We start from the raw sequence: 16,691 nt of genomic DNA on the forward strand, positions 1-16,691 counted from the left end.
GACTCATATTGATGCCACATACGCCGTTTAAAACCAGAGGAGTTGGTTTTAAGGGGCAATTGGCCTTTTAAACTTTGAAATCAATGTTTTTTGTTTTTGTTTAGCATACATTTTTAAAGTGTCCCTGCATAATTCCTTTGCAGTGGAATTGCCCTATAGCTTCCAAATGCCCACTGAACAATTGATCAAACCGCGGTTACTCCTGGTGAATAGGCTACTGCTTCCTTTTTTCTAATTTTCTAAGATAATAAACATACCATATGGCTTTGTGTTATGGGTTTTAATTAAATACATTTGAGCAGTGCCGGCTATCGGCTAAACAGCGGTTAACAGGCTCATTGTCAGCCGGCTACTGTTCCACTTCATACATTTAACTAGGCTTCTTTCAATTTAAAAGTTTAAATTTGCTAGTCAAAGTCTGTATGGCCTTTACCTGCGAGAATGAACGTTTATTATCGTCTAGTGATCTATTGATAGGACAGGTGCCTGTAAATCACAAAGCGATGACCGGGAAACACTGTCAGTCTGCTGTCTGTCCCGCCTCTCGGTACCGGTGTTTTTTTTTGTGCCCTGTGTTTGACTGCAGTCAAATTTCTTTTCACGGATGAGGGAGAACATGATGCTTTTTCATCGTCTCCTGTGAGTGAATTTACATGTCCCATGTAAGGGGTAACGATGAGTTGATATCCAGTTAATTCTTGTTTTGTGGCACATTCATGTATTTTCTTTCGCGTTTTCCTAGGCCTATAGCCAGCCACGGAGTCGATTTGACGACGGAACAGCTTGTCTTGACTAGTTTATAAAAGGTGTCGAACTGACTGAAGTCAATCTCCTATATCCCTTTGCTATTCATAAATGTTACACAGTAGTTATGTCCACGGTCTCACATCGTGACAAGTAAACCAAAGATCTTGTTTGTATTTTCCTAGGATTCGAAGCCCATGTCGAGATTTGCCAGTGACCGCTAAAGTGACTCGTCGGTGTAGCCTAGTGATACGAAGTTCGTGAACGAACAGCTCTTTTTGATCAAGAGAACCGTTCATTTCACTCCCTAATTTGCATACTGGAAGGCTACTACTGCACAATATATTTGCTTAAGTTGTTGCCAAACTAAACTCAATTGAAAGAGTAGACTATTTAGTTCAGTCATGTAGTCACAATCTACCACCTTTCCTCAGCCTCACCCACATTGATTGACAGGTCTGAAACACTACCAACTCTGTGACTCACAAACATCCTGCCGCCTCCCCTGACAATTCCACCCACATTGATTGATTGACAGGCCAAACTGTTAAAGGGATAGTTCACCCAAAGGACACATTGGTTTCCTTACCCTAAGTGTCCACGGCAGCAGAGCCAATAAAATACATCATTTGAATAACAAGCACTGTGGCAATTCATACCTTGCATGTAAATATGTAGGCCTACATACTGATTTCTTACATTTTCAATACCACAAGTAATTTGACCAATCTGGGAGGTAAAGTTGTTAAAGTATTCAGTCATTTAGCTGTGTATTTCAGGTGGAATCAAGGCCATATAATGTACCAGAGGCCACCAAAATAGAGCTTGTTCGAGGCAGATAATAATACGTCTATGTGGTATCATTGGAAAATGATCATCTCATCCACGGCTGGAGTGATGACCTTGTAATGGGTTGACACTGTCGCCATTGAAATTGGTAAATTCATTCATACATTTGTATAATATTTGTTCCAGTGGCTAAGCAAAAGCTAAGAACTACTGTAGAATGAGGCTGTCATACTCGGACATAGTATACTTTCTGAAGATACACTACCGGTCAAAGGTTTTTAGAACACCTACTCATTCAAGGGTTTTTCTTTGTTTTTACTATGTTCTACATTGTAGAATAATAGTGAAGACATCAAAACTATGAAATAACACTAATGGAACCATGTAGTAACCAAAAAAGTGTAAAACAAATCAAAATATATTTCAGATATTTCAAATAGACACCCCTTACCTTGATGACTGCTTTGCACACGCTTGGCATTCTCTCAACCAGCTTCACCTGGAATGCTTTTCCAACAGTCTTGAAGGAGTACCCACATATGCTGAGCACTTGTTGTCTGCTTTTCCTTCACTCTGCGGTCCGACTCCTCCCAAACCATCTCAATTTGGTTGATGTCGGGGCATTGTGGAGGCCAGGTCATCTGATGCAGCACTCCATCATTCTCCTTCTTGGTCAAATAGCCCTTACACAGCCTGGAGGTGTGTTTGGTCATTGTCCTGTTGAAAAATAAATGATAGTCCCACTAAGCCCAAACCACTCTATACAGTGCTTTCAGAAAGTATTCACCCACTTGACCTTTCCCACATTTTGTTGTGTTACAGCCTGAATTGAAAATTGATTAAATTGAAATTGTGTATCACTGGCCTCCACACAATATCCCATAATGTCCAAGTGGAATTATGTTTTTAGAAATGTGTACTCATTTATTAAAACTTTAAAGCTGAAACATCTTGAGTCAATACAGTTGAAGTCGGAAGTTTACATACACCTTAGCCAAAGGTACAAAGATGACATCCATCCTGTTTGCAATAAGGCACTAAAGTAAAACCACAATAATTGTGGCAAATATATAGCTTTATGTTCTAAATGCAAAGCGTTATGTTTGGGGCAAATCCAACACATCAGTACCACTTTTTTAATATTTTCAAGCATAGTGGTGGCTGCATCATGTTATGGGTATGCTTGTCATCGGCAAGGGCTAGGGAGTTTTATAGAAATAAGCGGAATAGAGCTAAGCATGGGCAAAATCCTAGAGGAAAACCTGGTTCAGTCTGCTTTCCAACAGACACTGGGAGACAATAACCTTAAACACATGGCCAAATAAACACTTTAGTTGCTTACCAAGACGACATTGAATGTTCCTGAGTGGCCTTGTTACAGTTTTGACTTAAATCAGTTTAAAAATCTATGGCAAGACTTGAAAATGGCTGTTTAGCAATAATCAACATCCAACTTAACAGAGCTTGAAGAATTTTAAAAAGAATGTGCAAATATTGTACAATCCAGGTGGTGATTCTAACATATATTGACTCATCGGCGTGAATACTTATGTAAATGAGATATTTCTGTATTTTATTTTCAATACATTTACAAACATTTCAAAAAACATGTTTTCACTGACATTATGGGGTATTGTGTGTAGATGGGTGAGATTATTGTTTGATTTAATCCATTTTGAATTCAGGCTGTAAGGCACTGTACCGATGGCACTGTACCGATGGCACTGTACCGAAGGCACTGTACTGATACAGAAAATAACCCAGAAGTCATTAAATTAAATTACAGTTCAGACTAATCATGGGAATATGGAATACCCATCGCAGAGGCTCCTGTTATATGTAGCCTTAACCCTAGCCAATGGGTCTTGCCTGATGCATATGCCTATAGCTACACGACAGACTGGGTTAAATAGGGACTAAATTCGACTTTATATGACCAACTTTGATTTTAGGGTGAACTGTGACTAACCCATAAAGAGCCTAACTAACCTTGAGTTTCTAGTCTATAATCTAGTCAGGAATTGGTTTCTGACAAAAAAAGGCAAATGTGTCTTTCTTCAAAGTGTGCCCTTTTCTTAAATTAGGCCTGTCAGAGAGTTGGCTGCTACAGCATTTTAGTGCAAGGCTTCTGTTCTGCATAATGAATGAATGAATGAATGTAAACCAGCCTGAAACTTGGCACTTCAGCAGCCTAAAGTACTCTCAGGAGGTGTCATAAACATTCAGATATATTGGATTAATAATAATTAGTATACAGTAGTTGTATTGAAATAGTGAGGTGACAAGGGTGTGTTCTACTTCTTTTTTTAAATTTTATTTGGCATAACTTTCTAACTATTCTGGAGGGTAAAGTGTTCCACGAATGATTCCTCAAACAAAGATTCCTCCATCATCAACAGAACTAATTCACATTGTCTGCCCTGCCCTTATCTGGTTCAACAACTTTAACCCAAACCTTATTATGTTGTTCATACGTGTAGAAGTATGTCAGTGCTGCCAGTCCTGCCTTTTTTAAAACCTTCTCCCCTGTCCTCAGACTGAGTAGAAATGATCTCCAAATCATCTCATCGTACAGGGTGCCAGTGTTGGACAAGGCAGTTACTGTCAGACACTAAGTGGATGGTCAGAGTCAGGAGCACTTTGTTTTGAAAACCCCACTGTGTCCTTAGTGAAAACAGACATCACAACCAGACTTACCACAGCTACGCTAGGCCTAGCCAAGGCCCTTCCTGGCTCCTGCCCTGTGTCAATCATCTTACCCATGGCTAATGCCAGTCTGAAGCTGAGGATGCCGAATGGTGCACTTTTAAAGCATAAAGTACAGTTTCGTTGACGAAACAGGAAGAGATTGCACTGTGAAGGTATTAAGAAGGAAACCTCTGAGCAGATCCCTCCTGACTACTACCCATGGCAGTGTCCCCAGAGGTCCAACACTAGCTACAGGTAGTGGAATTAAGAGCGAGAGCGCCACATTTCAGTACAGGATTTGCCCCAGTGTTTTACCCAGACTCAGACTTTTCTCTTTCTGTCTATGCTGGCCGGCACCCGTGTCTCGCTGGGCCATGGCTCCGGCGGACTGGATTTCAGGCCACTTGTACTTTTCAGCTACTATTTACATAACAATGGCTAACTGAACTTTTAACACCTTCTGATAAAGCAACTGTCTTGATGCTGCAGAGGTTTTTGATTCTGCTCTCCCCGAGGTCTTAGCATCACAGTCCTAATAGAAACACAATTACACTGGAGTTTACATTAACAGAAAAACACTGGCGACACGCTGGTGTGGGGGTAAGTCTCCATGGAAATGCGGCATTATTGGAGGAAAGCCAGACATCTTCACTGGGCTCCAGCTGTCAATACTCCACTGACCCTGAGCAAACGACAGGAGAGATGAAAAGAGAGACGAGGAGAGAGCGAGAGAGACTATTGGGGGGGGAGAGAGAGAGAGAGAGAGAGAGATCAGAAGAGTCCACACAAACTACCCACCATATGTGTGTGTCACCAGAACCACACAGATCACAAACCAGGCCTTAGCATATGGGTATTTTAAACCAGAGGTTGCGCCAATATCTTCAGCCTGTGTATCCACAGGCCAGGCCTTAGCCTATCATATGGGTATTTTAAACTGCAGGCTGCGCCAAGCAAAGCCCCATACTCTCCCTCTGTGAGTGGGTTTATCGTGTATGGGACATGCTGCCTTGTGATTGGCTTAGAGAGCATGTGGGAGGGAGAGAGGGGGTTGGAGGATGCTCGCAGCTCCTGACCGGCCCTGAGTCATGTGGGTGTTGCCTTGGCAACCAGGCAGCAGCTACATTTGTAATGCAGGCAAGCAGGGATTTTTTTTTTTATGAGTGATTGGTGGAGTTCCAACCTGTCTTTAACACAGTCGCACTGCCTTGTCCAGATGATCAGATCTCGCAATTTCCTTTTAGAGAAGTGTTTCAACATCTCAGGAACCACATTACTATGATATATTAATCCTTATCATATGTGCCATGTAACTTTTTATAAATATAACCTGGATTTCTGAACGCAACTTCAGAAAATAGCCAGTGAGTGAATGATGTTTCCTGGACATTCAGCTCTATAGCGGTTGAGTGTGAAAGGGAATGTAATCAGTGGTAAGTGGAGAACTGCTGATTTGATAACATGGTCTGTGGTCGGATTCCTCTGGTATAGCTCTCGTCATTGAGCTTTGCATGCCACAAAATGGTCCATTGTGGTAGGGATTAGAGGCCCTCACACAAAAGCACACACACCTGGGCACTGATGGATAGATAACCGGGAAAGTTTGCTTCAGGAGGAAGTGGGTGTAATGACAATTGATGGCAGTATGTTTAGTCTCTGTATGAAAACAAGTTGTGGACGTTGAGTGTTCAGTGAGTTGGAACATTAAGGACAACAGAGAGACATGGTGATGGGAAAACTATAATGAAGGCCATGGGTTCGTACCCAGTGTAACACGTCAATATTATATTTCCATTGGCTCTACATTACTGCTCACGGACCTTCCATACATAGCCTGACTCTACAGTAGCTATTCTCTGCAGTCTGATCTAGTGTGAGTCATGAAGTACAGTTAACCGTCCACCCTCCCATCACATATCACCACTCTGATTACACCAGTCTGTGTTAAATGACAGCTGCCAAACCCCCACCACTCCACTCTGCTAACTTAATTAACTGGTTAAAACAGGGAGCCGAACATTCACGCTGTCCTACAGAAGAACCCTGGTATGCCGTGAGAATGGGACCAGCTCTGAGCCACCGCCGAGCAATTAATTGGGCTTTCCCCTGCAGACTTCTCTTCTCACCCAGCAGATAGTCATCTAAGGACTGAATCTCTATGAAATGAGACCCATTTTAAAGGCACAATGCCTGGCTGTCATACCGGAGGCTTCATTTATGGGGGTTTATTGCGGAGGACAGAAAAATCTGAGCTATAATAGTGTTTGTCTTTGTTGAGTGGCTGCTGGCTTGAACGGTGAGGCTGAGCTGTGTGAAAGCTCCAGAGGGGAGGAGAGACCCTGAGGCTTACAAGCCCAGGAAGAGCTCACTCTGGCCAGGCCAGGGCTGCTCCCCGGTGGCCCTCTCACTCATGGTTCAGTCAACTTAGTCCAACCAAGGGTTTTTTCAATGCCAAGTATTTTTTTTTTTTTATGTCAGTTTTCATTAGAGAGGACTATAGCTCGAAACCACAACCCAAACGTGTCTCAAGCTTTTGCTCTTGACTCCTTCTCAACCTCTGGTCTGTGGATCTGCACCAGTCCCTCAGATAGTGTCAGACAACAATCAAATTGTATTTGTCACATGCGCTGAATACAAGTGTAGACTTTACTGGGAAATGCTTACTTACGAGCCCTTCCCCAACAATGCAGTTAAAAAGTATGAAAATGAACAAATAAAGAAACCCAATAAAATAACAATAACGAGTCGATATACAAGGAGTACTGGTACCGGGCTAGTGTACTGGGGTATGGGGTAGTTGGGGTGATTGATTGGGGTAATATGTACATGTAGGTAGGGGATGAAAAGCAGAAAGTCTTGGTAGCCGTTACAAAGTCTGTTGTCAATAGTTTGTTTTAATGTAAGCGGCTCTACAAGAAGAATCATGGCTTTGCCGCTACAGTCAAGGCTAACGTGAGGAGAAAGGAAAGGGGGGGATGTCTAGTCAGCTGTACAACTGAATGCATTCAACTGAAATGTCTTCCGCATTTAACTCAACCTCTGAATCAGAGAGTGCCATAATCGACATCCACGTCTTCGGCGCCCGGGGAACAGTGGGCTAACTGCCTTGCTCAGGGGCAGAACGACATATTTTTACCTTGTCAGCTCGGGGATTCGATCGCTCTAACCACTAGGCTACCTGCCGAGTAGCCTACAGTTAAGACTGGCAGATTTTGTAAGCGGTTTGAGTTGAGCTGATTTTGTAGGGATGACTGATACTACACCAGGAAGAGGAAGTCATTATGCTTTGCATGTTGTGATCATCATCAGTGGGTAACCAAGACGGTAACCAAAGGATGCAGGGACATGATGTCATGCCCCAAAGGACATGATGTCATGCCCCAAAGGACAGACAGACACAAGCCTGGCGCTTTCCTGTTTTAGTATGCTGGCAAACTAGCCAGCAGAGTTCAGGTGTTGGCCTGTCATACGCACATGACAACCGTGTAGTCCCAGTAGAGAAGCTCTCCTGTTTGATCGTCAACACAGTGATAATATCCACTGGGTTGTTGTTTTTCAACAGTGTTTGTTTTACCTCAAAACAAGGTTATCATTAGGAACAACACCACCATGCTTTGGTATTTTTCCCTTCAGAAAGGCTTCATTCGTGTGTGTGTGTGTGTGTGTGTGTGTGTGTGTGTGTGTGTGTGTGTGTGTGTGTGTGTGTGTGTGTGTGTGTGTGTGTGTGTGTGTGTGTGTGTGTGTGTGTGTGTGTGTGTGTGTGTGTGTGTGTGTGTGTGTGTGTGTGTGTGTGTAAGTTGGTACTATGTCCGTGCTTTCTTAATGGGGGCTCCTGCTCCTCACTGTTCTCTCTTATCGAGGAGAATAAATTCAAATGGCTCGTGATTGAGGTGCAATTTGCTGCCATGATGAAATGCGATCCATATAAAACCAAGTAAGGCCTCTACATCTCCTAACAGAACCAATTATGAGAACAATGTGTTCTTTCATGTCCAGAGTGTTTTTTTTTTCTAGTTCAGTTTTACGGGGGTCTCGAAGAGTGCAGTATAATTATCTGAAATGAACACTTGCTCTCTTTTCATGTCTCTTTTCTTCTAGCTCTCTCTGTTCCTCTCCATCTCACTCTTCATCATGCTCTTAATATACACTGAGTATATGAAACATTAAGAACACCTGCTCTTTCCATGACAGACTGACCAGGTGAATCCAGGTGAAAGCTATGATCCCTTATCGATGTCACGTGTTAAATCCACTTCAATCAGTGTAGACAATTTTCATTGTTGGACATTTTTTAAACACCAGGAAATCAGTGATTTTTAATTTAGGAAATCTCTTCCCAAGTATTCCCACCCCAATAAAGAGACACGTGGTCATACACAAATGTGAGCAAGGTTTGAAGTTATTATGTTTTAGTCAAATATTTGCAGTCAATTTGCAGTCTACAAATGATATGTCATTATATCCCTTTCCCCCTCCCCGGCTGAATCTAATGGATGATCGCTGGTGTAGATGAATACAAAGAGACAGGTTAAAGAATGATTTTTAATCCTTGAGACAATTGAGACATAGAATGTGTGCCATTCAGAGGGTAAATAGGCAAGAAAAAAGATTGAAGTTCCTTTGAACGGGGTATGATAGTAGGTGCCTGGCTCACCGGTTTGATTGTGTCAAGAACTGCACCGCTGCTGGGTTTTTCATGCTCAACAGTTTCCCTTGTGTATCAAGAATGGTCCACTTCCCAAAAGATATCCAGCCAACTTGCCAGTAGATGTTGGAACATTGCTATGTGGACTTGCTTCCATTCAGCCACAAGAGCATTAGTGAGGCCAGGCACTGATGTTGGGTGATTAGGCCTGGCTCGCAGTCTGTGGTCCAGTTTATCCCAAAGGTGTTCGATGGGGTTAAGGTCAGGGCTCTGTGCAGTCCAGTCAAGGTCGTTCCACACCGATCTCAACAAACCATTTCTGTATGGACCTCGCTTTGTGTACTGGGGCATTGTCGTGCTGAAACAGGAAAGGGCCTTCCCCAAACAGTTGCCACAAAGTTGAAAGCACAGAATTGTCTAGAATGTCATTGTATGCTGTAGCGTTAAGATTTCCCTTCACTGGAACTAAGGGACCTAGCCCAAACCATGAAAAACAGCCCCAGACCATTATTCCTCCTCCACCAAGCTTTACAGTTGGCACTATGCATTGGGGCAGGTAGCATTCTCCTGGCATCCGCCAAACCCAGATTCGTCCGTTGGACTGTGTGATTCACCACTCCAGAGAACGCGTTTCCACTGCTCCCGAGTTGGCAGCGAGCTTTATACCACTCCAGCCGACGCTTGGCATTGCGCATGGTGATCTTAGGCTTGTGTGTGGCTGCTCGGCCATGGAAACCCATTTCATAAAGTTCCTGACGAACAGTTCTTGTGCTGACGTTGCTTCTAGAGGCAGTTTGGAACTCTGTAGTGAGTGTTGCAACCAAGGACATACGATTTTTACACGCTTCAGCACTCGGCTGCCCCGTTCTGTGAGCTTGTGTGGCCTACCACTTCGTGGCTGAGCCGTTGTTGCTCCTAGACGTTTCCGCTTCACAGCTCTAGCAAGAAATTTGACCAAATTACTTGTTGGAAAGGTGGCGTCCTATGACGGTACCACGTTGAAAGTCAGAGCTTTTCCGTAAGGGCATTCTACTTCCAATGTTTCCCTATGGAGATTGCATGGTTACGTGCTCGATTTTATACACCTGCTGTGGCTGAAATAGCCGAATCCACTTATTTGAAGGGGTGTCCACATACTTTTGTATATGTAGTGTATGTTATGTTTGGAAGCGGGCCAGGGCCACAGGGTCTGGACAGTTGTCTGATCTGTGTTTGTGGGCCCAGGTACTCCCAGGTCACTTCTTCTGTTATATCACATTACTGTTACTTCAGCTTTACTCATATGGACATCTGCCCCCTGCTGGACTGTTGGCATAACCATATTCACTCATTCACTTGGGAGATATGTAACAGAGGTGGTTTTGTTAACCATACTCGCATGATGAGTAACCTTACCTGAGTCCTGAAGACTTGCATTAGCTCCCAGGCCTAATGCCTAGGCTTTAGCTCCGCGGGCTAACACAGCCCTATGGTGCATAGGAGACCCAGATTCAAACCAAGTCGATCACAAACAGAATGGTAATGGCCTTTATTCTTGTATTCTGTATTGTCCTTTTTCTGTGTAAAAGCTCCACCTTACTTTTAACTATGGCAGAATCAGTGCTCAGCTTTCATACCTTAAATTGGTCATATTTCCCCCTATCTCCTGTGTGTGGTGTAGTAGGAGGTGTGGTGATGGAGGAGTGATGTGTGTCTGTGTGTGGGCTCTCATTGTTCATCTCTGTCTTTTTAAAAGTGGAGGGAAATTAGCATATCTGCCTTCACTTCGGTTGCTTTTAAAACTGCAGAATTTCTGCCTTATCTTATCACCACCACTCCCACACACACACACACACACACACACACACACACACACACACACACACACACACACACACACACACACACACACACACACACACACACACAAGTTCGTTTTACTGTCCTTGTGGGGACCAAACAATTGATTCCCATTCAAAATCCTATTTTCCCTTAACCTAACCCCAAACCCCTAAATCTTAACCTAACCATAACTCCTAAACCTAACCATAATTGTAACCCTAAACCTAACCCTTAAACCTAAAATAGCATTTTTCCTTCTGAATTCTGCTTGTTTTACTGTTATTTTGAGGACTTCTGGTCCCCACAAGGATAGTAAAACCAAACACACACACAGGCAAGACGGTTCAAGATAGACCCACTTCTCTCCATCTTATTTCTCTCTCTCTTCCCCCCAATTCAATTCAAAGGGCTTTATTGGCATGGGAAACATACTATGCATTCGGAAAGTATTCAGACCCGTTCACTTATTCCACATTTTGTTACATTTTACAGCCTTATTCTAAAATGTATTAAATCGTTTTCTTCCGTCATCAATCTACACACAATGCCCCATCATGATAAAGCAAAAACAGGTTAGCAAATTTCAACAAAAAATAAATAAATGAAATATCACATTTACATAAGTATTCAGACCCTTCACTCAGTACTTTGTTGAAGCACCTTTGGCAGCGATTACAGCCTTGGGTCTTCTTGGGTATGGCGCTACAAGCTTAGCACACCTGTATTTGGGGAGTTTCTCCCATTCTTCTCTGCAGATCCTTTCAAGCTCTGTCAGGTTGGATGGGGAGCATCACAGCACATCTATTTTCAGGCCTCTCCAGAGATGTTGGATCGGGCTCAAGTCCGGGCTCTGGCTGGTCCACTCAAGGACATTCAGGGACTTGTCCCGAAACCACTCCTGCGTTGTCTTGGATGTGTGCTTAGGGCCGTGGTTCCGTTGGAAGGTGAACCTTCACCCCAGTCTGAGCTCCTGAGTGCTCTGGAGCAGGTTTTCATCAAGGATCTCTCTGTACTTTGCTCCGCTCATCTTTTCCTCGATCCTGACTAATCTCCCAGTCCCTGCCGCTGAAAAACATCCGCACAGCATGATGCTGCCACCACCATGCTGCACCATAGGGATGGTATTGGCCAGGTGATGAGCGGTGCCAGGTTTCCTCCAGACGTGATGCTTATTATTCAGGCCAAAGAGTTCAATCTTGGTTTCATCAGACCAGAGGATTTTGTTTCTCATGGTCTGGGAGTCGTTTAGGTGCCTTTTGGCCTTTTACTGAGGGGTGGCTTCCGTCTGGTCACTCTACCATAAAGGCCTGATTGGTGGAGTGCTGCAGAGATGGTTATCCTTCTGGAAGGTTCTCACATCTCCACAGAGGAACTCTGGAGCCCTGTCAGAGTGACCATCGGGTTCTTGGTCACCTCCCTGACCATGGCCCTTCTCTCCCAATTGCTCAGTTTGGCCGGGCAGCCAGCTCTAGGAAGAGTCTTGGTGGTTCCAAACTTCTTCCATTTTAATAATGATGCAGGCCTCTGTGTTCTTGGGGACCTTCAATGCTGCAGAAATATTTTGGTACTCTTTCTCAGATCTTTGCCTCAACACAATCCTGTCTTGGAGCTCTACGGACACTTCGACCTCATGGCTTGGTTTTTGCTCTGACATGCACCGTCAACTGTTGGACCTTATATAGACAGGTGTGTGTGCCTTTTTTAAAATCATGTCCAATCAATTTAATTTACCACAGGTGGACTCCAATCAAGTTGTTGAAACATCTCAAAGATGATCAATGGAAACGCATGTAAATATGGTATTTCTGTTTTCTCCAAACCTGTTTTCACTTTGTCATTATGGGATATTATTTGTAGATTGACGAGGAAACACATTTGTTTAATCCATTTCAGAATAAGGCTGTAACAACATACATTTCATTTCATACAGGTTTATTTTCTTTTCGTACTGGCCCCCTGTGGGAATCGAACCCACAACCCTGGCGTTGCAAATAGAGGTTGACCGATTAATCGGAATGGCCGATTAATTAGGGCCGATTTCAAGTTTCGGTATTTTTGGCCGCCGATTTCAAATTAAAATAAATAAAAAAAAAAAATATATATATTAAATTTTTTTTTTTTTTTTTTTTAAACCTTTATTTAACTAGGCAAGTCAGTTAAAGAACACATTCTTATTTTCAATGACGGCCTAGGAACGGTGGGTTAACTGCCTTGTTCAGGGGCAGAACGACAGATTTTTACCTTGTCAGCTTTGGGATGCAACCTTACGTTAACTAGCCCAACGCTCTAACCACCTGCTTTACGTTGCCAAGGTAAGTTGCTAGCTAGCATTAAACTTATCTTATAAAAAAACAATCAATCAATCATAAACACTAGTTAACTACACATGGTTGATGATATTACTAGTTTATCTAGCCTGTCCTGCTTTGCATATAATTGATGTGGTGCGCATTCGCAAAAAAGGACTGTCTTTGCTCCGACGTGTACCTAACCATAAACATCAATGTCTTTCTTAAAATCAATACACAAGTATATATTTTTAAACCTGCATATTTAGTTAATATTGCCTGCTAACATGAATTTCTTTTAACTAGGGAAAATGTGTCACTTCTCTTGCAAACAGTGTCAGGGTATATGCAGCAGTTTGGGCCGCCTGGCTTGTTGCGAACTGTGAAGACTATTTCTTCCTAACAAAGACAGCAGACTTCGCCAAACAGGGATGATTTAACAAAAGCGCATTTGTGAAAAAAAAGCACAATCGTTGCACGACTGTACCTAACCATAAACATCAATGCCTTTCTTAAAATCAATACACAGAACTATATATTTTTAAACCTGCACATTTAGCTAAAAGAAATCCAGGTTAGCAGGCAATATTAACCAGGTGAAATTGTGTCAGTTCTCTTGCGTTCGTTGCACGCAGAATCAGGGTATACAGAATCTGGCTCGTTGTGAACTAATTTGCTAGAATTTTACGGAACTATGAAATAGCATTGTAGGTTATGCGATGTAACAGGAATATTTAGACTTATGGATGCCACCCGTTAGATAAAATACGGAACGGTTCCGTATGTCACTGAAAGAATAATGTTTTCGAGATGATAGTTTCCGGATTTGACCATATTAATGACCTGAGGTTTATTATATTATAGTTAAGTCTATGATTTGATATTTGATAGAGCAGTCTGACTGAGCGGTGGTAGGCAGCAGCAGGCTCGTAATAGTCAAAGGTATATGGTTTAGAGAGAAATAGTCGACGCGTCATAATTCCTGTAATAACTTGCGGCTGAACTTGAAAGGGGTTTCTTCGTTATTTTACCGTTCATGTCTTCCATAGAGAATGTCTTGATCTACTTCAAAAAAGGTCTGTGTTTTGTGGTTAAACCGCCTCGGCGTTTTGATAACCGTGTAAATCTCACTAGGTAACGTTTGTCAACATATTTTCATAAATCCACTCTACAAAAAAATGTATCTTCACTTATATTGATCAGCGTTATATCCTATGGATATCTACACAGTTATACAATTGGCAAGGTGGTGTAAGCCTAAACCAAACACAGACCTTATTTTAAGTTAATCTAAAAATATCCTATGGAATAAATGAAGGAACCACTTCAGATTTTGCTAGAAGGTGTCATGGGAATTATGACTCGCACTTTGGTAGTCAATTCTTACCATGCCCATTATTAAAATAGGATTTCCTGCATATAGAAATTACAGTTTTTGTTTTCAGCATTCAAACAGTTGAGAGTATTCAAACAGTTGAGAGTATTTGTCTCCTAAGCAGACTCTTCAATATCGTTGTCACTTCAGAGCTGTGTGTGTGTGTGTGTGTGTGTGTGTGTGTGTGTGTGTGTGTGTGTGTGTGTGTTATATATATATATATATATATATATATATATATACATACATACATACATACACACATCACATACATACACACACACACACACACACACACACACACACACACACACACACACACACACACACACACACACACACACACAGTGGGGGAAAAAAGTATTTAGTCAGCCACCAATTGTGCAAGTTCTCCCACTTAAAAAGATGAGAGAGGCCTGTAATTTTCATCATAGGTACACGTCAGCTATAACAGACAAAATGAGAAAAAAAATCCAGAAAATCACATTGTAGGATTTTTAATGAATTTATTTGCAAATTATGGTGGAAAATAAGTATTTGGTCACCTACAAACAAGCAAGATTTCTGGCTCTCACAGACCTATAACTTCTTCTTTAAGAGGCTCCTCTGTCCTCCACTCGTTACCTGTATTAATGGCACCTGTTTCAACTTGTTATCAGTATAAAAGACACCTGTCCACAACCTCAAACAGTCACACTCCAAACTTCACTATGGACAAGACCAAAGAGCTGTCAAAGGACACCAGAAACAAAATTGTAGACCTGCACCAGGCTGGGAAGACTGAATCTGCAATAGGTAAGCTGCTTGGTTTGAAGAAATCAACTGTGGGAGCAATTATTAGGAAATGGAAGACATACAAGACCACTGATAATCTCCCTCGATCTGGGGCTCCACGCAAGATCTCACCCCGTGGGGTCAAAATGATCACAAGAACGGTGAGCAAAAATCCCAGAACCACACGGGGGGACCTAGTGAATGACCTGCAGAGAGCTGGGACCAAAGTAACAAAGCCTACCATCAGTAACACACTACGCCGCCAGGGACTCAAATCCTGCAGTGCCAGACGTGTCCCCCTGTTTAAGCCAGTACATGACCAGGCCCGTCTGAAGTTTGCTAGAGAGCGTTTGGATGATCCAGAAGAGGATTGGGAGAATGTCATATGGTCAGATGAAACCAAAATATAACTTTTTGATAAAAACTCAACTCGTCGTGTTTGGAGGACAAAGAATGCTGAGTTGCATCCAAAGAACACCATACCTACTGTGAAGCATGGGGGTGGAAACATCATGCTTTGTGGCTGTTTTTCTGCAAAGGGACCAGGACGACTGATCCGTGTAAAGGAAAGAATGAATGGGACCATGTATCGTGAGATTTTGAGTGAAAACCTCCCATCAGCAAGGACATTGAAGATGAAAGATGGCTGGGACTTTCAGCATGACAATCATCCCAAACACACCGCCCGGGCAACAAAGGAGTGGCTTCGTAAGAAGCATTTCAAGGTCCTGGAGTGGCCTAGCCAGTCTCCAGATCTCAACCCCATAGAAAATCTTTGGAGGGAGTTGAAAGTCAGTGTTGCCCAGCGACAGCCCCAAAACATCACTGCTCTAGAGGAGATCTGCATGGCGGAATGGGCCAAAATACCAGCAACAGTGTGTGAAAACCTTGTGAAGACTTACAGAAAATGTTTGACCTGTGTCATTGCCAACAAAGGGTATATAACAAAGTATTGAGATAGACTTTTGTTATTGACCAAATACTTATTTTCCACCATAATTTGCAAATAAATTCATAAAAAATCCTACAATGTGATTTTCTGGATTTTTTTTCTAATTTTGTCTGTCATAGCTGACGTGTACCTATGATGAAAATTACAGGCCTCTCTCATCTTTTTAAGTGGGAGAACTTGCACAATTGGTGGCTGACTAAATACTTTTTTCCCCCACTGTGTGTGTATGTATGTGTATATATATGTATGTGTATATGTATGTATGTATGTATGTATGTATGTATGTATGTATATGTATGTGTATATGTATATATGTATATGTATATATGTATATATGTATGTATATATGTATATGTATATGTATATATGTATGTATATATATATATATGTATATATATATGTATATATGTATGTTTTAAAAAAAGCACAATAATAATCAGCCGATTAATCGGTATCGGCTTTTTTGGTCCTTCAATAACCGGTATTGGTATCGGCGTTGAAAAATCATAATCGGTCGACGTCTAGTTGCAAACACCATGCTCTACCAACTGAGCCACAGGGATAAACAATAAACAATATAAAATGAACAGTAAACATTACACTCACAGAAGTTCC

At 42.1% G+C, this 16,691-nt stretch overlaps 1 protein-coding gene across 3 annotated transcripts in view; it reads left to right on the top strand.

Annotated features, from left to right (window-relative positions):
• Positions 1–16,691, top strand: part of LOC106563047 (homer protein homolog 1) — an 84,360-nt gene that overhangs the window by 14,927 nt on the left and 52,742 nt on the right. Inside the window, exon 1 of one of the 3 annotated variants that reach the window (XM_014128264.2) lies at positions 273–639. The exons of 1 other annotated variant lie outside the window; for it this stretch is intronic. In XM_014128264.2, the coding sequence (XP_013983739.1) occupies positions 605–639 (35 nt within the window). In that variant the 5' untranslated portion in view covers positions 273–604. Of the gene's footprint in view, positions 1–272; positions 640–16,691 lie in introns of those variants that run through there. One more of the 3 variants, XM_014128266.2, reaches the window with a different exon arrangement.

Source organism: Salmo salar, chromosome ssa11 (assembly GCF_905237065.1).
Source record: "Salmo salar chromosome ssa11, Ssal_v3.1, whole genome shotgun sequence".
Classification (NCBI taxonomy): Eukaryota; Metazoa; Chordata; class Actinopteri; order Salmoniformes; family Salmonidae; genus Salmo; species Salmo salar.